The sequence below is a fragment of the Tyto alba genome, unplaced genomic scaffold, assembly GCF_018691265.1.
Source record: "Tyto alba isolate M040663 unplaced genomic scaffold, T.alba_DEE_v4.0 Super-Scaffold_28, whole genome shotgun sequence".
In the NCBI taxonomy this organism is placed as follows: Eukaryota; Metazoa; Chordata; class Aves; order Strigiformes; family Tytonidae; genus Tyto; species Tyto alba.
In genome coordinates this window covers 2,166,313-2,188,380 of record NW_024881302.1, presented here as the reverse complement: position 1 = coordinate 2,188,380, position 22,068 = coordinate 2,166,313, and the positions used below count along the sequence as shown (strand labels likewise).

Genomic DNA, 22,068 nt, shown 5'->3' with positions numbered 1-22,068 from the left:
ACGCCCGGGCCGGGCGATTTGCTAACCCGGGGAAGGAGGCGGAGGGCAGACGGCTGGCCGGGGCAGTCCGCGGCGGGCAGGAAGGAGAGCGGGGCGGAGGGGAAGCGGCGGCAGCACGGCAAGGACGCCCCAAGGGCGGCCGCGGTCCCCGGGGAAAGGAGACCCGCCGCGGCCATGGCCTCCTCCAAACCGCTGTCCCGGTTCTGGGAGTGGGGCAGGAACATCGTCTGCGTGGGGCGCAACTACGCCGAGCACGCCAAGGAGATGGGGAGCGCGCTGCCCCAGGAGCCCCTCTTCTTCCTCAAGCCCTCCTCGGCTTACGTGCGCGAAGGCTCGCCCATCCTCCGGCCCTACTACTGCAACAACCTGCACCACGAAGTGGAGCTGGGGGTGGTGATCGGGAGGAGAGCGCAGGCCGTGTCCCAGGAGGCTGCCATGGAGCATGTGGCGGGCTATGCCCTGTGCTTGGACATGACGGCCAGGGACACGCAGGAGGAGTGTAAAAAGAAGGGGCTGCCCTGGACCTTGGCCAAGGGCTTCAGTTCATCGTGCCCGGTCAGTGACTTCGTGCCCAAGGAGAGGATCCCAGACCCTCACAAGCTGAAGCTCTGGCTCAAGGTGAACGGAAAGCTGAGGCAGGAGGGGGAGACCTCCTCGATGATCTTTTCCATCCCTTACCTGATCAGCTACATCAGTGAAATATTCACCTTGGAAGAAGGGGACTTGATTCTGACGGGGTCTCCCGAAGGAGTTGGGTCTGTGCAGGCCAACGATGAGATAGAGGCTGGGATAAGAGATGTCCTCTCTATGCGGTTTAAGGTGGCGCAGCAAACACGTGGATCCTGACTGGGAGCCGGGCTGGGACCCGGTCTGCGTAGGAGGAGGCTCTTTTGGGGACATCTGGTGAAGGAAGAGACACACAGGCCGACCTGTACATTAAACACTTACATGGCCCGAGCGTCTAATGGACTGTCACGCATCAAAGACACGTAACTCAAAAAGCGTTTGACTGAAACAGCCCCGTTTCCATGGAGGCTTCAGCCTCCTCTCAGGTTGTGAACCTGGAGTCCAACCCAGCCTGGGGCAGAGGGTTAATACCAAAACTGTACCTTGGAAGTGTCGATGGAGACAGCGTGCTGGGCAGCTGGGCTGGCTGGCACTGCGCACGCTCATCTTCTCGGCCGATGCTTTGAGCTTTGCCAATGTATTGCCTTAAAATAAAAATTATAAAATAAACCATTAAAACGGTGATGTAGGAGCTAAACCTCACCCATGCTATGTAAAATCAAAGATGTATGTGTAGCAGTAAATCAAGAATTACAGCTTCAGAAAGAATTTCTCTCATTGGGGTATTCTACAATTAAAAGATGTTTGCTTTTTAGATTAGTTTCATGATTCCTCCGTGCATTTTTCAGATGTACAAATTAAATGAGGATTGCTTTCCCTCCTACTCCAAGGGGTGTAATGCAGCAGGAAATGTGCCAGATGCTTGGCAGATTTTTTTTCCTGAACTGAGCTTTAAATAGGCTTCTAAAAGTAAAATAATACAAAAGATCAACAATAAAGAAGATCATTGGTAAACTTGTCTTTACTTTTATTGATTTAAGTATATTTTTTTAAAAAAAAATCTAACTTCAACAATTGCTGTTACTTATACAATGCAGTGCAACAGTTGAAGTTTTTAAATATTTCCAGCTGTTAAAAAGCCATGCTGTGTAACTTTTCCCGTTTTCAAACTCCAACTGATCTAACACTCTCTACCAGTTTGCATGACAGCGAGTTCCCTTTCAATTCAAAGGAGTGACAAAGTTGTAAAATATAATTAAAAAAACCCTCCTCCCCCCGCAAACATCAAAACTTACCATTTTCAAAGGTTGCAAAGAAGTGACTAATTTTTAACAAAAACAGATGGATTATTTTTTTACATACGTGCAAGCGCCAAAGTTAAATGCTTCCATTTATTGGAGCCTGATCTTAATAACCGCTTTGTCTTTAAAAGTGCATTTGGAGGGGCTTGCAAAGAAAATTCCTGTAGCCCAACGGCAAGCACCTCTGCGAAAGAGCAGCATGGTCCTGGGTACTGCAAATCACACGGTGAAAAGAAAGCAGAACATGCCACAGAATGAAAATAGACATTTTCCTGTCAACTTGCTTCTCCAGCTGCATGCATCTGCAGCACACCTCTGCGTACCCCTACACCACCTGCACTGGGTAGCAATCCTGCAAACATTTAATTTCACTGTATTTTGACTTAAGCCAATGACTTAAAGCACATGTAAAAGCTCTCTGTACGATGAGGCCTACATGCTGAGGACATCATTCAGATTTCATCTAAAGGAAGGCTACAGAACCGAGGCCAATGGAAACAAACATTCAGCTGTTACATCTGAACAGAACCAGCCCCTGGCACATCGAAGGCAAAATGCTCCTTGATTTAAGCCTGCCTCTGTCAGTGGGAAAGCTGTGCTCTGAATTTGTTGGAGCTCGATGAGCTGGGCCAAGCAGAGAAGTCAGGCCAAGAGCTGGGCTGAGCAAGGAAGTTAGGGTGAGTAATTCTGAAAGAGGAAGGATTAAATTCACTTTCTGTACTGTTTCCTTTTCTTCGTGCCTGTCAAACATTACTGCCTATGGCAACAACAACAATGCATCATTTGTAGTTTGGTCTTCAGCACTGTGTATTGATAGAGAAGCTGAGTTGTGGCTAAAATTATTGGAAATGTTCACTTCAGAGTATTAGCTGTTATGGCTGGAAAATGTTGAAGTCATTTATTGCTGCAACAGGAGAGATGCAGTGACCCAACACTGGCAACATTTTCTTTGTGCATTTAGTCCATTGTTACCACTCACATGAGTAGGGGGATGCAATCTTGGAGCACTGCTCATCAAAATTCACTGTTTCCGTAGCTGTTTTCTCTCTGCCAGGTTGCTTTAACGGGTAGGTAGTGCACTAGGGGTGATCGGAGTTCCTCAAGGCTTTCTAGCCTAACAGATACTTGGCAAGAGGAGGGCCACGGTGAACGTAGCGAATACACCAGCTGCAGGGGAAGCTAAGGACAGAAATGGATTAAAAAATGGAAAAAAAAAACCACATGGAGAAGGGCAAAATGTACGTACCTTGGTTATTTATGTCCAGCTAAGAACAGCTATCTTGGTGAAGAAGAGTCCTTTCTTCTCTGACACTTATGTCCTTAGCTTGATTTTTCGGTTGTCAGAGGTCCCTGGTAATTGATTACTCCGTTCTAATGAGACTTAGTCTGCCCTACAGAAAAGCAGCCTTGCAAACGTCATGGCTGTTTCCAAGCCTTTGCAGTTGCCAAAAGTTCCATGTTTGGACTCACCAACATACGCCACAAACCCAGGCAATATTTCAAAGTGGGTCTTTATTTTCTGAATTAACACAAAAGTAGCTCAAAAGTGACAAGGCAGTTAAAAACACAGAAGCCCAACAGACCTGTCTTGTACTATTTGTTATTTATGATTTGTTCAAATATATTCTAAACTGACTGAAGAAAGCTTCCATCCCCCTTGTAAGGGAATGAATTCAGCAGAATTAACTTTCCTTAAGTGAAGGCCCTAGTACGCTTTTTAAAGTACAATCACCTGAAAAGATCAACACAGAAGCTCATTTACAGGGATTAGTGATGCGTATTCCTTCTTTACTATCAGAACATGCTTAACAAAATATGACGACAACAGCATTCTACCTCTGATAATACAGTGAAGAAAGTCTTTTTCCTAGCTGTTATTAATAATGCAATCTCTTATTTCCAATCTCTTTTCCCAACAAGCTCTGACTCGCCTCTATCAGGTCTGCTAGCTTGCATGAAAGAACATTCACTTTCAGTCCGGTTCGCCAACTGGGTGACAGAGTAACCTGTAAAAATAATTAAGGCTATGTAGCACTTTGAAATACATTGTTTTCAAATATCACACAGCATGTTTAATTGACAGATTCGGTTATACATATTTTACATTATTTTTTGTATGAGTACACACAGTTTACATCATGTACTTGTCACTACTGAAGTGAAACGCTTTTTTTTCTGGAAATAGGGAGCAGAGGGTAGGGGAGACGGGGAGGTAAGAACAGTTTCACTAAGAAGGGCAAGTTTAAAAACAAGAGTCATTTTAGAGTTGTCCTAGAACAAGCAGTTCTGTGAAAAAGGAATCCAGTCCAGTATACAGCATGCAACTGAAAAAATAAAGGATATTGCAAATAATAGCAGATCTTTTAACAATTGCTCCAGGTGTGTGAATCTAATCTGTTGCTTTAAGGAGAATTGCAGATTTTAGACATACCTAATCACATTATTTCCAAAAATACAGGTAACTGAAGAATATACTTAGGTAACCCCTATATATGTACATCATACAATCTATTACATATATTGACTGCACCTTATTCTTGCAAACAGATACTGTTAACTTTATTCACTAGAAACCTATAGCCATAGAAGCCAGTGACAGAGTAAATCATGTATACATGCTTTTGAAATACAAGCTCCTTAATCAGCACTGGCTAAGGGCAGTTTGAGTCTCTCATAGTTTGCCTGAAAGAGCCCTGCTCTTCAGGGACATCCCCTAATGTTGAAATTATGAAAAAAACTATTTACTTGGAATATTCAGAATACGTACAAAACCTAATCATTATTTTTAAGAGTTCAGCACAATTGACATGGAATTTTTCAGGACTAAATATACTGCTGAATGGGAAACAGCCACTGTTTTAAATTAACATTAAATACTAACTTTAAAATAAATCTTGCTTCGTTCCAAAAGAAGTTGCCATTTCAGTGCAGTCTTCTTGTCTTCTGCTAGAGTGAGGAATTCGTGGACCTGTTAATAACAAGACATCACAGAACACTTCTTCAGCATATAGTTATATCAACATCTCCACAACAAAATGATGATGAAAAGAGCATCTTACAGATTTGTATATGTTTATAAGCTGTATTTTTCTATTTTAACATAGTGTTTGGTCTGATATAAGTATCAAGACAGTCAGATTAATCAGAATAAATTGCAGGGTGTTTGAGAATCAAAGTTAGGGAATTCCAACCATGTTCTCAGAAAAGTGTGAATTAATTAAAATGGTATTCTGAATAGGGTTTTCACTCTTACATTTAACACGTCTTCTAATTAGCAGCTACTGACTTTAACATTGGACTTGTTAAAAAGCTGTGTCTGTATGTGTGTATATCCATATGTGCACACAAATTTTTTAACCTGCGTACACACACACACATATATACATGAAGAACATTTACATAGATTTGTAATTTCCATCAGGCTTCACAGCTCAGATCAAATAAGAACAACCTAATTAATTTCTACTTACAGTGCAGCCTAATGTTTCCTCAGCTACGCAGTCAGACAGGTAACAAGAATAAAGAGTGCCTGTGTGATCTGTCAGATCAACGAGTATGTCAAAGCTTGCAAAAGTTGACTTTAAATCTGAAGAGACATCACTGCAGAAAGTGCATGTGTTTGACATTTCATTCACTATGAAGCGGCATATTGAACTGAAACATAAGAAGATAATTAATGCATATATGCAATTCCTCGTTGTTTGAAACTGTTTTCTAGACTGAGATTTCCAAAGAGACTTTTAATCTTTAAAAAAATTCTTCATCTTCTAAACTCTTAAGTCTGTCTGAGACAAAATGTCCTTTCTTCTCTCCTGTAGGACCAGAAAGAGCAAGTCCTTCATAAAATCAGCTCCTCTTCCTTGCTACTTCCGGAGGTCTACACAACAGAAATCCACATGGCATCCGCCAGAGGAGTTCTATTTCTTGTCCAGAGCTGGACTAAAATATTGTTCTATCTAATTTGGGTCAGGGGAAGAAGGACAAGCATGTTTCAATACAAATTTAAAACACATGGTTGCTTACCATCTGTTGCGAATAACTTTAGATGTATTATCATCAATGTCTAGTGTAGAAATGTAGCCATAAATAATGCCATAGACTGGTTCAAGTGTCCCATCACTCTGTAAAGCTTTTTCTTTCAGCTGTTCCACAGTATAAACATCAACTATAGTCTCCACTAAAAGTTTAAAAGACATGTTAAGTGCATCTGAGAGAGAAACAATGGAGAAGAGCAATAACAAATAAAGATCTTACGGTAATAAAAAGGAGACAATTTGATCTAAAGCATCAGAAAATCTCCACACAGCTTCCTTTTGAAGCAGGCTTATCATTTGGGGACAAAAAAACCCAACTAAATAAACAAAAAAAAACCCCAACCAACCAAACAACAACACCAACAACAAAAAAGGGGGGACTTAAATAAGGAAAACATCTGATATTTTTTCTTTGTATCCCCCAAAATGAGCTTCTGACAAAAACTTTCCCTCTCCATTTTTTGTACTTATTCAAGACAGAAAGAACATGCCAGACAGGCTACAAATGGGCAGTCACCAACCCTGCAGATACATAACTGATAATATAAGGCATAGCCCCAGTAACAACACTCCAAACTTTAAGTATTCAGCCAGGCTATACATTAGTTTTGTTTCTATGAATACACAGAGCAAGAACTTGATATTTCAGCTGTACTGTGAAACTACATATTTAAATAAAATCAAAATGTTTGGATCCATGCTTACAGTTAATGGATTCTTTGGACTGCTCCTCCATTTTATCATGCAAAACCCCTGGTTGTACACTCTCTTTCATGAAACTGAAGAGAACCTTTGCTTCTGCTGTTTCTTGAAAATATATTTTAAAAAATTATTAATATATGTAGCATGTAAAAATAACAGCATAATTATATTTTACCACTTCTTATTCTGGTAGCACCAACACATTGCCTCTTGGAATTAGCCAAGAGGTGGTTTTCTCCTTTTTACTTTAACTGTTAGTCCTACTTGGAATGTATGAAGGCTGCTTATATTAAAAAAAAAAAAAAATAGGGAAAGTGGTGGAAATCCAAAAGCATTGGTCACTACATAACAGACAGGGAGATTTCTAAAGCAAGCAGGCAGAAAAAAAAAAAAATCAGACCTCCGATTCATTCATGCATTCTAGCCTATAATGATTACTAATAGCAAAGCAATACTTCAACAACTCTTACCTGGGTTAGTTGTAATGATGGTTTTTGATATCACAGTTGCAGTCATACAGTTCCTAAATTTGTCAAAATTTATTCTCACATCTGATGCAAATATTACTGTGCACAAAAAAACCCCAAACCTGTTACTGTAGGATAAGTAATGCGTTAAGAACTACAATAAAAACATAAAAACCAGACTATTATACCTGTTTCTCGTGGGATCCAACTCTGTGCAAGCTGGATAGATTCATTATCCCAACTAAATTAAAAAAAGTTAATGTATCAAAACATTTTTGAAATAGCATTCAAACTGTTTAGCACTGAACTACTAAATAATATAGTTAAATTGGTCAAGGGGGGACACAACTTCTTTGTTACATGCACATGAAATGCCATGCGTATCTACAGGCATCTGGTTTGCAGCCAGCTGGGATGCTTTATGTATGGTCTAATACAGGCCCTATTTTATCCAGGATAAAATAAAGGGCTACTAGATTGTTCAAAATGATTCAATGCAGAATATACCTGGAAAAATACTGTATTTCAGAGCTTTGACAAAAGTAATTTCCAGCTAAAGCAAATCACTGTTAAAATAACTGCTTATCAGCTGAGCCTTTTCTGTGGGAACAAGTTGATTGCTCACATCACTAGGCCAGATGTTCAGCTGACTTTCCAACACTGGAATCCTTGTAACTGTGGATAATGAGACTAGAGTGAGGACAGTGGTATCCCTCAAAAATGATAATTTGATGGTTAGGTCTCTTGATAAAATCTCATTCAGTTCCTTGTAAGTTTGGATGGCAAGAATACTGCCAAAGCACAGTTTTGTTCTGGTGAGTTTTTTTTCTTAATCTTTGGAAAAAAAGATTTAAGATATTTACACTTCATCTAGCATTGCTCAGCCACCTATTCACTGATGGCCTCTGAAATACCTTCACTCCAATGCTGTTGCTCAAGGATTTCCTGAAACTTTGCCTCTACCTACGACTCTATGTGAGCAAAACAGGCAGTATTTAGGGTAATCACCAATACACCACTTAGACTCTGCTTCTGAGAAGTCCTGAAGGACACAGCTCTGTACCGCTGCATTCCAGCACTGAAACACAAGTATCAGAGGTGCTGCTGCAAATTGACATTGGTGGCAGCTCGAGGGCTAGAAAACTTTACACCACAGCAGTTCTGTAGTGTCCATGTGTAGCCACTAACCATGTTAAACATTACACTGAATGGTAATACAGTCTCTAACTCCGACACAGTGCAACGCTATCTTGCTACTTCTATCTAGGGAACAAAGGTCATTTCAACCAACAAACAGCAAAGCCAGTGCAAACAAATAACCACCTACCCTTGCATGTAGATAAGCCATGAGTTTATTGAACAAACTGTGGGCAAAATGCAAATGTTCCTGTGTAAACAAACCACTATTTATGTGCATAAATGGTATGGACGTAGTTATGTCTGTAAATTGGATACAGTTTGAAAATATGGCCAAAGTAGTATCAAAATGTTTCTACAGTATTCTAAAAACTATTCCATCCTATTTTCATTCCACTTGTTAATTCTGCTTGGCTTTAGAAGTGAAGCATACTCCTCTTTTTCTTCACCCTAGTCTGTGGAATAAATGTACTGCCTTTGCAACTGTTTTTAAATGCCAATTCCTGAATTAGCTCAAATTTCCACATTGCAAAATGTAACTATTTGGAAATAAGCTTCATTTTGCCATTCATGAGCTAGCAGTCTGTCAGCAAGTCATAAAATTAGACAATACATATAAGGTTACTAATCTCTTTTTTAAGCCTCTGTTTAACATACATTGCTGCCTCATCAGTTGCCACCCAAATAACAATACATTTAAATTAAAAGATAGTATTATAACAGTAGGTATTATAGTTAATTTATTTACCTACTTTTGAATTAATTTGTGTATTTTAATGAATTAAAAACCATTTTACCATACTATTGGAAAAGACATCTCTGTTTCATCATACAGCTTTACTTCACACCTCTGACCTTTTCTTTTGTCTGAAGTCACAAAATACTTCGGCTCCCCAACCTTTAAGAAGAAAGAGAAACAGTCACTTTTCCTCTACTAAGTGTTTGGGAGAATAAGAGTGATAACCTAAAAAACAGAAGAGTTAAAAGGGGGGGGGGGGGGGGGGGGGGAGGAAACATATACATTATTAAAAGAAAACCTATATACCACTAGAAGTTTAACAACAGCAATTTTACTTCATGATAAGGGGACACATTTTATTTTCTAATAATTCACAGTTTATGTATTTGCAAGTTATCTACTGCTTGCACATGCATGATTTCAAAAAGACAACTCATGAAGGGCATTTCCAGTCCCTTTATTTCCCCCCTCATGTTGATGAAATTCTTAAGCAGCTCCTATGGTTGTTGTAACTCAGCTGAAGTGACTGCCAACCTAAACAAACAAACAAACAAAACCGGTGATTCCTGTCCACTGTGAGTCCCCAGATCCATATTCATACTTAAGTCAATTAAGTTACCCATGGTACAGTAGAAAAACACTACTCTGTTGTGCCTCCTTAACTTACTGACATTACAGCTGCAAGCACATTAAGGATTCTTCCATCGAGGCTTTGTCCATTTGCAATGATATCACCCAGTGAATAATAATCCTGAGGGTCCTTGACAGGCAGATGCAAAAGAGAAAGTAGTTTCGTGTCCGTTTCATAACATGAAGACGTTTTGACCACTGAATGGTTTTCACTGAGCAATAGCTTGTAGCAACTAGATAGCATGCACAGAACAAATCAAAACAATCAGCATTACACTCACCAATATATTAACAGTGTAAAATGTTAATTCAATTCACATGAGAAAATAACTGCTGATTTATTACACTATTGTTTTCCCTAAAGGTATGGAAAAGCTTGTATTTATTGGTTCTGATTTTTTTTTTTTTAATTATATACTTTACTCTTACAGAAAACTTATTATTTTGTACTTTATACTTATTTATAATTGAAATGCTAGCAATGTACAATACATCTTAGTAAATCTTTCAGCCCTTGTCAATCACTAAGAATAAAATAAGTTCTGAAATGTCTGTAATCCAGGTAATTGAGAGGTTTTGGCATCATGACATAAGTCATCATTAATACAGTCAGATTGGATTTGGTAAGGTGCTTTCAGAAGTAATAGCCTGATGACCTAAGTAATATTTATAATGCACTGTTAGCCAGTGGAAATAAGATATATTCAATACTTCTGGATAAATATATTTTACAAATGCTTATGGAATCTTGGAATGGAATGGAAATGCTATGAAAATTTGAAGAGAAGCTCTTTTCCTCAGTGAAGTTTCTACCTGACATTTGTTCTTTTACTTCTTTCCATTTACCCAGGAAGTAGTGAGTAACTACTACAGCTATACATTTGTTACAAAGCTTAGAGATGGTCAGTAAGCAAGAACATAAAACTTCTAACTTGCCAATTTAATGTGCATATATGCAATATTCTTATGACTGCCATATGATTAAAAATATTAAAATATGACCAATTAGGAAAGAAACCCTAATTAAAGAACAGGTGTATTAGTCTATCTTTACCTAACATCTGCATCTTAGATATCTAAGATAAGTTAAAACATATCTAAATTAAAACTTGCACTGTTAGTTTCATACAATGGTTCCAGTTGTTCAGGTTTTAGAGAACAGACTGAAATACAACATATATACATTGCACAATATAAAAGAAATTACAATGCCTGACCAAATAAGTAATGAATAGCGTTATAGTGTATTAAAATACCTTCTAGATAAATGTGTTGTGTTAAAAGATTTTGATAAGAATATACCTTCCATAAAACAGTTACGTCTCATAAAACACTGTGTCAAAATCAAATAAATTTCAAATAATTTTTGTAGACCGCGCTCAAAGAACAAGATTTACTGTTTAGTTGCAAAGAGCATTATTACTTTATGAGAAAGCTCCAAAGACCATATACTGAGAAATATATTCTCTTTTGAGATTACTTGACCATACATGGTTGAACACAGGGAGGAAGGTACAGCTACATAAGATGACTAACCCCAAATACTTCTACCAATTGCATGCTGCAGCAATCAGCTGGCAACTGAAGCAAGAATTAACTTTGATCTTTCTGGAAAGAACTACCAGTCTATGCTTTAAATTTACCTAGGAGTTACAGGGTTGAATTTTTCTTCCCTTTCCGCTTCCTTTGACTGAACTAAAGGATTTTCAATTGTAACTAAAATAAAACATTGATAAGTAATGTTAGAAAACTGAATATAGATACATATAAAGAGAGATGGCTTTTTAAAATGGTTGTTTTCAAGGTTGGTATGGAAAAGATACATGCAGTAACTACTGCTAAATGTTTTCATACTGAAAATCATATCTGTCCAGACAGCTCACATTATAGCCAAGGTCCCACAGGAGCCCTCAAGAGATTTAAAGGAAACAAAACAACACTGAGTTCTTGTGTTTATACTCTCCATAGTCACAAGTTCTATCCTAACACTCTGAACTTGCAACCGTGGGCAGCAAAGTCTTTCTATTAACAAGAGAAAAGCACAGACTGTAAATAAAGATAAGGTTTTTGTTGTGTTTTTATGAACAATCATAGTCATACCTAAAACTAAATGAAGACAAAACCACCGAGCTACTCTACAATTTATTTTTCATAATTTATAAGAACTGAATATAATGTAAGAATTTACATCAGTTAACTATAGGTAAGTTCTGGGTGGCTGCATTCAGTGGGTTTGTATCTGGTCTTTTTGTTGACATATTTACTGGTTTTGAATTTAAGTCCTTGAAATCATATTCCTTTCCTCTTTATACTTAACATAACTGAACAATTTGTTTCCAATTAGACTGTTTTCTAAGTCCTCAGAGAAAAACATAACAAAACCACAAACACATAACACTGATTTACTGGGAAAAAAACCACATTCAAACAGAAACATGTTAAGAATAAACTCCAGCTTACCACAGTCACCAACTCTAAAGCTTTCTGAAAGTGATCTAATATATTCTTCTCTGCCCCAAGAATGTACATTTATAAAGTAAGTTGGTGAATCACGAATAGTAAAACTGAAGGTGTATCTTTCAGAACCGATGTCTGCAAAAATAAACAGCACTATTACAATTCATTTGCACAACTTGATTTCAATATAGAATATATGTATAAAAACTATTCTTTCGAGGCTTTCCTAGATTTTGTCATGGCTTTACCACCCGCAATTTGGTGGGTGCCACTAGAGGTCAGCAGACTGTTCAGTAAACAATTGTGTTCTGGATGGGGATGGCTACAACTCACACCTTGCTTGTACCTGTGCCATCCCATCCATGTACACGTATCGCTCAGCTTTAGACAGCGCCTTATAAACTTCCAGATCTGGTGCAAGAGAAACAAAAGAACCGTACGATGCTACACGCAAGGCACGGACAAAGACATAAACAGGACTAATGCAGGAAGCAATGCTATGAAGGAGTGTACATACTATCCCAGATTTTGTAACAGGTCAGCTGTCTTTAGGTGGCTGTGCCCATGTGCAAGACCACCGCGATGACGTGCAAGGCTGCAGATCACAGGCAGTATCACTGTCCAGGTAGTACCAAGGGCTTTAACTGAATAAAGCAAAGTGTTCCCAGCTCTATGGAAAGTTCATGGTCAAGAGGGTATCAGTCTCTGAAATACTGCATTCCCTTTTCTCACAGAGATGATTAAAAAAGCTTTCCATGGATCATACAGCATTATGCAATACGTTATTCTTAAATTGTCAATGAAAACTGTAGAGTGATCTGCATAGAGTAAGCATAATCTGACTGTACTTCCATGGAGGCATATATATATAAACATGACATTTTCAGACTCTGTAGAAAGGTTTCTAGTGGAAATGATTATTTCCTTCTAAAAATCCACCACTAGAGCAGCTCAGTATGACAACGCCAGCAGAATAGCTGAGGACTTCACACAGAGCTGGGATGTTTCTCTGTGACTGGAGATGCTTCCTAAATCTGTATCAACCCTAAGCTCTGGAAACGTTATTTCAGTGTCCAGCTAATGCTGTATTAACAATGTATTACTCTCATTGTTTCACTCCTCAAAAGATCTTAACATTTCTGTCTTGAGAGAGAATGAATATGAAGGGACCAGATAAATTCCAGCAGTACTTATATAATAGTGGGTTCATATCAGTACTATCTTCTTCAGGCCCAGAAACATTTACTTCCATGACAGATTTTTTCCAAATAATTTCTAATTTATAAGGTTTAGCCAAACTAATAATCCTCTTTCATCTTGGTTCTCAAACACACACAATTTTTTTGCACATTTTTATTCTATACATTTTACACTACAAGGTCTGTTTAACATTTAAATACTGATTTCAGACATACATGCCAAATTATACCATATAAGAAAATGAAGTAAAAACAGTGAAAAGAGACTTTACTTTTTCTGTCTGGAAAGCCTCTGACATCTGTTTTCCCAATAACCACACCGATTACATTCTAAAAAATAAAGAGATTATAGAATACAAGTATTAAACACAGATGTATATGATGAATTAGATTTCATGGACTTGTACTCTGTTGATGATAATAAACATATTTCTGACTGGTAATCATTTTAATCTATTTATTCCACAGTGACATATAAACTAAAGACTAAAACATAAACATATAATTTTACTTTAAGAAAAAGAGCGACTAATAAAAGTATTAAAAGGAATACATCTGTTTCTGTTTGTAAAGACAATGGGAGGACAAAAGTTCACCCAACACATTCATAATTTTGGCTGCTCTACAGCAATCTTTCCTCAGGTAGGCAGCAATATTGTTGCTTCATGCTCTCTGCACAGGTCTCAGATCTCCTTAAATGCACCGTGAAAAGTCTGGACAGGATTTATTTTACAGTTAAGCATCCAAGGTTTCCCCTGCTGTCAACACCGATACACACACGTGTACATGCACAGGGAGGACCATTTATCCTGTCTTCATCTAAGCAACATAAATTTCTACAGGTGCCTGTTTCTTTCTGTCTGTCTCTCAACAGACTACAGAGGGAGCTTAGGCAATGAATAAGATTGAGTTTGTCTTGAATCATCCAAGTTCTACTTTGCTAAACCTGTATTTATTATGCAAAGGCACCCTAGTCTCAATTGTCAAACAAAACTACTAGGAGCAAGCACACACAAGAAGATATATATATATGTGTATATATATATGAAATATATATATTAATAATATATATAACTGTGTGGTGGGTTTTTTTTTAATAAAAGGTCCTCCTCAGTGTGAGAGTATTGCAGTGCTAGTCTGGGATTTAAGAGGTAAGCAGTGAAAGTTGATATGGTAACACGGACTGGAAGAAGCAGCTGACATTGCAATACTGCAAGTGTCCTTCAAGACGTGAAGCATCCCACATCTCTCCCACTTGCAGTGCTGCCCGACTTTCCCATCCAAGCAGGGGAGCGCCGGCAGTCAGCTAGCAAGGGGCAGTGTAACAGCTTCAGAATCCCCACAGGCTGAATTTTGCACCTATTCAAAGGAGTGCAACCTGACTGACTTCACTGTAACAATATTGACGTGTGCTCAAAAGTTAGATCTCATGTTCCCAGTTTACTTGGAATCACTAGATGGAGCAAGGTAACTGTCTTATCCTACAATGATGGCCATGAACTCATTAAGAGGATGTATGTGTACAACAGTGTAATATCCTAGTTCTTCCAATCTTTCTAAAAGAATATTTTCTATCTGTCTGCAACATGTAGATTAGGATTTTATTTTCCTATTTTTGGCTTTGCTTCTTAAAAACCAAATATTTCCATTAAAGCAGAGTGCAACATACTCTGTATCTCACCACCAGTCAGAAGAACTAACATTTAGGATGACTCGTCACATGAATTAAGCTGTTGCAAATCTGCAGTTTCCAAAAAAGACCTTCCCTCTCCTGCTACTAATATATTCACCTCTCTCGTGTTAGCACTGAACGTTCACAGCAAGCTGGCAGAAGGAAGTCATCTGGCTGGAAACTATTTAGGGGGTGAGAAAGAGGGTAGAAAAACTTCCATTTCCTTGATCAGTTTATTGTGCAACTGCACAAGCACTAATTTCACCAAAAGAGAAGGAGCTGAACATGCCTGCAATGAGGAAGCGGGCCATACAGCCTTTTTTGGCAGAGCATTGCTTAAGGTTGCTCAACCAAATCATGAGACTACAGCATCGACACACTGCAAGTTTCTTAGACTTTGATCTATTTCACTTGAAAAAAATAAACTGCAAAGTAAAAAAATAGGACACTTTGAGATACTTTGAATGATGTTGCTCTGCTGTTCTAACATCCTAAACACATACTGATCATTGCATCATGAGATACTAGTGAATTACTTTTTTATAAATATACTTTCTTTACCGTATGCTGCTAATTGTAATACTCAAGATTAATCTTATTTATAAAATAAAAGATTTTTAACTGAGCTAGCAGATCACTCTATTTGAGAGTAACCATGAATGACAGATTAAATTAGTTTTGATGGAGACCAGGAGTTTATAAAAAGTTGGAAAGAATATACAACGCTGCTGTGAGGGCATATACAACTCCTTCTCCTAGTTTACTCCTTTTCTGTGATTCCTCTTTCATTTGTTTAAAATAAATGAGAAAAGGCTAAATTGTGCCCCTCACTCCCAAATGAAAAGCTGTGGTAACAGCAGAGCTCCCTGTTTTTGTTCTCTTCACAAGCATCAGGACTTCCACGGGGCACACAGCCCTGCAGACAGCGCGGCTATTTGAGGCTGCGCGGGGAGATGGGGTTGTAACCCCGCACCGCCGCCCGCAGCGCAGCCATGGGGAAATGCTGCCTCGCTGGTTTGCTCTCCAGGCTCCAACGCTCAGAAGACACGTTATCGCTGGTGGGCAACACAGCAAAGGGTGGGAAGTACTACAACAGAGAATAACGTAGCCTTCTCCCTCCCGTACTAAAACATCACCTTGGAGAGCAAAGAATGAAAAACTGTGCTCCCCAGACTTCCTGGTTTTTATTCAACCATCTAAAACCTAAAGGTAAAAAATACTGAGTTTGACAGCACACTGCCCTTTTCAGCTCATACTCCAGTGATGATAGTCCTCACTCATATCAGGATAATATAAAAAAAAAAAAGAAAAAAAATCATATGCAAACATCATATGAATCTGCCAACTACAAAGCTTTGCTGTTAAATTTACTTTTTGGTTCATCCTACTCTCCTGTACTCCCAACAAGCAAAATTCTTAGCTCCTTATAAACTGACAACCACAAAACCTGCTTTTTGTTCTAAAGAAATAGAAACCATCCTATCTGACATGTAATTGTGAGATTTTTATCCAGGTAAAACACCATACCATTCAGAAAGAGTTCTGTTTGAATAATTCAGGACTACGTTATCTAGCTCAGAGGGATTGAACACACAAATAAAGACTGCAGGATTGGGCCTTATGTTCATAGCTTTCAGTGAAAGACTATTGTAGGTTACAGATGTATTGTGACTACATAATGCTGACTCTGTACATGTCTTTACTAATTCAGCATCCATTTAAAACATTACAAAGAGGCCTCTGATACTTTCAGATGTTGAATTGTCCAGTCAATATCTATAGTTGTGGTATCCACATAGTATGGACAACAACAGCATCAATTTTCATTTTCCTGGTTTATACACAAAGAAGGTAAGGTACTTTATATCTAACAATTATACTAATGCTATTAGTATCTAAATACACGTCAATTACATAATTTTGAAGTAATATAATACAGTCATATACAATTTCATTTGAGAACAAAAGTACTATGTCTATGAGACTTACAGGACGAGCAAGATTTGGATGCAGATCTGAAAGTGCAACAAAGTCCCGTGTTGAACTAGAATAAGCCATTCTTTATCTGTAACTTGAGAAAACTAATTTAGATTTTTTTTAAAAATCTAAACAAATCACTTAAAACTATTCATAGTGAGAATAACAAGTTATTTTTTAACACAAATGTTTTCACCTAAATAGCATCTGTTTTCAATAAAAAGGATTTCAAGCCATCTGAAGTAGACAATTCTTTATTGTGTGCATTTGGCGATGTAAGTTATGAATTTTACTATAACTACGCTACCTATGCTTCTCAAATAAAGGTCTGTAATTTTTATGTATTTATTTTATTTATTTGGCATTAAATGACTCCATTAACACCAGCCTCTGAAAAATATTTACCCTCCTTCTCCTGTCTGGGAAGTCCAACTGAATTTAATGAGGCCATTCATATATAAAAGGCCATTTGCATGGGAGGAAAGAAAAGTGTTGGGTTGCAAACCACCTTAATTGAGGGTTTGGACTTAATATTAAACTACTTTAAAATGCGAGTTCATTCCTTCCTCCAAGTAGAAAAGTTTTGAATTTATTAAAATAAAACTTTAAAAAATTAGTTATTTTCAGGCTGCAAACATAGCATTACTTCCCATTCCTGTGAGCTACTGTGCACTCAGGTCCCCTCTATTGATGCCAAAGTCAAGCCATGGATGCTTTGTTAGCCCATCTGAATGCCTCTTATTATTTCATGGGTACCCTCAGACACATTATTGATATTTAGCAAATAGTTGTCAGATTCTATTTTTTTTGTAAAAGGAACCATCAAGTTGTCCAAATCTTAATAACTTTTAATGAGAGAACTGCTGACATTTTTCAGAGGATGCCTGTTCAGACTTTATAACAGAAGTCCTGAATGGCTTTTGCAGTCTTTATACCTGGCACCTTCTGTGAGAATTGTTAACCATTTCGTTGGGCATTAGTATAATGATCTGTTGAACACAAGAAAAGAAATAGACAGTCTACACTTTAAAAAAAAAAAAAAAAGTAAGCAGTTATCTGAGAACAAAGTGATTTCTCTAAAAGAGCATTTCAGACTAAAGTCTCACTGAAGGATGTCCCAAATTTGCCTTACAAAAACTACTGAACAATGGGACCCTCAAATCTATTCCCATCCCATTATATGGAAGAATTCACATTCACTTATGCAGGAAAGTCACCTCAACTATCCCTCCAAGGCATGTTAATATTCTTGCCTCAAAAGAAGTTAAATATTGTTAAATTACATACCTCACACCACAGTTGAATCAGGTTAAAGAAAACAGCACTGGGAACATATGTATCAAAGGAAGATAAGAGAGGCAATTTAGGATTTAAAATGCTGCAGGCCCAGACAGGGGAAGCTGCATCATGCGATTGTACCCCTCACTTACCCCCTCAGAGGCAGGGGCTGAGCTCCCCAGGACTTTTCTCACTACCGCCCAGGCTCAGACCTTCCTCTGCGAGAAAGGACAAGATGGAAATCACAATAAATAAAACTACGAAGCCTTTGGCACCACCACCTCATCCCAAACTGCCGTCTCGCAGCAGATGAGCTCACGCTCCCCAAGTTAGGCTGAGGTCTACACCGCGAAGAGATTTTTCTTGCATTGGCTCATCCTGAGGTGCCCAGGACAGGGAGATAAAATGGCGGCGAGCGCTGTGGGCGGGAAAAGGGCTTCGCGCCCTCTCATTGCGTGTCACCTTCCTTCAAGGGCCAGCCCGGGCGTGAGGGGGAGCGACGTGAGGGTGGCCAGGGCTCCAGCCACGGCCCTGGGGCTCACGGAATGGCCGCCAAAAAAAAAAGCCCGCCAGAAATTCGGAGTCCTGAGGCTTTCACATACCTGAGGAAAGGCGCCCAGCCCAGAACACAGCACTGTCAGCTTCGGCTTCAGTCGGCGAGCTCTGCGTCAGGTCCGGAGCTGAGGGTTCAGAGTTTGGGGTTCCTTTTCTTTTGCGAGTCCTCTGATCCGTGGGGCTTTACCCACGCCCCCCGCCATTACTGCCCCGTTGCTCCCTCTGGGGCAGCAGCTTCATTCCGACACACACAAGGTTTCCCAGGTGAGCTGTTAGTTTGAACCACCTGAATGCATCTTTTGCTTGTTGTTTAACAACATTTCTGTATTTTCTTGTGGTGTTACTCCACAGCAGGCCCCGGAAGACTTTTTCCTAACCAAATGCATTCAGCAGGATCGCTAATGGGTCTCAAGTCCCTAGACTTAAAGCCAGGGAAACACCAGCCCAGGAGTCTAAAGTCAGACTTATTCTGATACAATTATAAATGCACAACACACCAGCAAGCCAAAGCAAATTTCAGAAAGCTTTGGAGGAACAGTTCCCGAATTCTTTTTTTTTTTTTTTTTTGTGGTTGCTCTAAGGAAAAAGAATTGCAGCCTGTTTTTTATAAATGAATTGAAATTTATGGTTTAAGATAGTATTTGTATCGATTTGCACACAGCACTTCTGGATTTTCAGGTCCTGAAGAAGACTGGAGTGAGCCATTTTGTCCATTTATATTGCATATAAAATTATTTTTTATAAAATCAATACTCTTCACTTCTGTATCATAAAAATTTTACTCTTGATGAGTAATTTTATGACCTCAAGGTCATGGCTATTGAAGTTTTTAGTACAGCCTGACAAATTCTCTGTGTTGACTCTGTATTACAGGATCTTTCATTTCTTCAATTAAACAGCTGAAAATGGATACCACCTGTGCTCTCATATTTATTGTGTCACTAAAGTCCATGATAATTACACTGTGCTGATGACAAATGGCATGCCAGAGAACTGACAGCCTGGGTGGTTTTTTTTTTAGGTCACCTTTTATACAGTATGATCCATGGACCTAACTTTGTTCCATAGGTTTGAAGCCACCGGTAAACAGAATGAGGTAATTTGTTAGTTCTGTTGTTTTAATTATCTCAAGCTAATGAACAAGCAGAAGATAACAAACATAGTGATGGGATCCTGATCGAATGGTAAGGACAACTTGTACACTAGCTGGAAAACGCTGGCAAAGGTACAGGTCTCGTTCTTACCATCATGACTGCAAGGTAAACCAGGACAAGAAAAACCCTGAAATGAGATCTGTGGGGTCTCCACAGCTGCAGAGGTTGACAAAAGCTGGATCACAGCCCATGGGCTTGTAGGCACTGAGCTTGTCTGGTATCTCAGCAAGGTTTTGGTGGGACATAACCACCTTATTGAATGGAGCCTCGCTGAACTGAACAGGGAGCCTGTGCTGCTGCCCAGCATGGTCACCACTTTGATTAGGTTTTGTCCAGGTTGAGCTGCTTTTCTCCCACCGTCACAAAGGGCAGGTGAAACCCGACACTGCCAGTGTCCCCGGCCCAGGGCTGCAGGCTTTGTTTCATTTCAAAGCCACCAGAACAAGGATGCTGTTGTGCACCGCTCCTCGGCGTCCCCATAGCTTCAGTAGACATCTAATGATCGGGTGGTTTTGCTTTGTGGTTTAGTTCCACTTCCATTTTCAATGCGTCTACGTTTTGAAAAAAAGCTGCTTTTTGCTTTCCCATGATAGCTCCCTGCTAGGAAGATGTTATCAGGGCCATCATGAAGGGATGCACAGATCTGGCTACAGGCACAAAGGCAGTGGATGTGAGACCAGAGTTATTTCCCTAGAAGATGTGATTAGATGCTGAATTTCTATCTTGCAGATACTGAGGCAAGAATTCGTTTGATTGACGTACCTGTCTCACAGCAATGCTGTGACTTCTGCCATTCGAACGGCACATGGCACAGCAGGGGACAGTCAGCGATAGGGGCTTCTGTAGGTTGCTGTAAACAAATAACATCTTTTTTTGGTGCTTGTAATAAACAAATGCCCAACCTGAATGTCTCCCCCTAATTTATAATGTCAGCTGATTCTCCAAGTTAGGATAGCCTGAAAAAACAGAAGTTACTCCACTTGTACTCAGCTTTACTTAATCTTTCCTCCTCAATTGACCTCAAAGTGGTCTCTAAAGAAATCATCATCATTATCTCCCTTTGACAACTGGAAAAACACAGGCAAAAGAAAGACCAGAAGCAGTTTCCTAAGGGTCATGCACCACACAAGGACCTGCTCCCCTCTCAAGTACTAGCACCAGTCCCTGCAGGAGGGCAACAACGTTAATTCAGCATTTTTCAGATCCAATCCTTGATCCCTGAAAGGTCTGAGTGATTTTAACTCTCCAGCACTTCAGCAGCACTTAGCACTCTGCCAGATTCAATCTGTGATTAGCAGAGACTTCCCATACATGGCTGAAAATTGCACAGTCCCTGCTAATTAGGCCTTCATGAATGGATTTATTTAAATTACACTCATTGGCATGGTCAAGGAGTGCAAGTGCCATTTCATAATTCACTTAGCAATTTGTTACGTGACACTCAGTACCATTTGCATGCAGGAGAAGCCAGTCCCCATCCAGCAACAGCAGGAATTTTTCAGAAATCATCTTCAAAAGGATCTTCAAAGTTAGAGCAATATAAAAATATTTGCTCTGTGAGTTTTGTGCTGTTGACAGCATTTGCTGAGTGGGCTCATTGAATATTTATACATCCTTAGGACAAAAAGAATCTGTAAAATGAAAAGGGCAGACCTGTAATTTTATGTAATTGGCCTGACTGAATGCATTAAAAGCAGCAAATTATTAAAGGTATTCACTGTTCAGCAGCTTTGGCTGATACCTGAACTGGCTATGAATCAGGAGCGCTGATGGAGTAATGATGGACGTCTTTAACAGAAGTAATGCAGGTGCTGATGCAACCAACAGGTGCTCAGTGTGTTGAGGGATATTTAATCTAAATTTCTCTCCATCACTGCAGTGAGTTATTGTTCACCTCTCGCTTTGCCCTGAGTCTCCCCCATCCTGGTCCCCAGCACTGGAGTCATCCCGGCGTTATGTCAGTGGGATTTCCTCACTCTGAGCAGCACAGGAAAACGCAGCAACCTGGAGTTTTATTTTAAAATTAAAATTAACATGAACCATGGCTGGTTCCTGCCTAATCCGTGCTAATTTTGACTCCTTTGGTCCAGGGAAGGCACCAAGACCCGCAGCTGGTGCTTCCGCTAAGCAGCAGCATGAGTGGTGCTTGTGTGCTTGCGGGTAGCTCAGGCGACGAATGTGTGCGTGAGCAGCCAGGGC

General features: G+C 39.4%; 2 protein-coding genes across 2 annotated transcripts; one reads left to right on the top strand and one right to left on the bottom strand.

The window, feature by feature from the left end:
- Positions 1 to 61: 61 nt before the first annotated feature.
- On the top strand, positions 62 to 1,328 carry FAHD1 (fumarylacetoacetate hydrolase domain containing 1). The gene has a single exon (XM_009967592.3). The coding sequence runs from the start codon at positions 175 to 177 to the stop codon at positions 844 to 846; it is 672 nt and encodes a 223-aa protein (XP_009965894.2). The 5' UTR covers positions 62 to 174; the 3' UTR covers positions 847 to 1,328.
- Positions 1,329 to 3,745: 2,417 nt separating this feature from the next.
- On the bottom strand, positions 3,746 to 16,963 carry MEIOB (meiosis specific with OB-fold). Its single transcript, XM_009967593.3, has 13 exons — positions 16,895 to 16,963; positions 13,506 to 13,563; positions 12,038 to 12,169; positions 11,221 to 11,293; positions 9,615 to 9,810; positions 9,006 to 9,106; positions 7,260 to 7,312; positions 7,075 to 7,170; positions 6,608 to 6,709; positions 5,892 to 6,045; positions 5,339 to 5,522; positions 4,750 to 4,836; positions 3,746 to 3,874 (listed from the first exon to the last, which is right to left on the bottom strand). The coding sequence occupies exons 1-13, from the start codon at positions 16,961 to 16,963 to the stop codon at positions 3,746 to 3,748; spliced, it is 1,434 nt and encodes a 477-aa protein (XP_009965895.2).
- Positions 16,964 to 22,068: the final 5,105 nt, after the last annotated feature.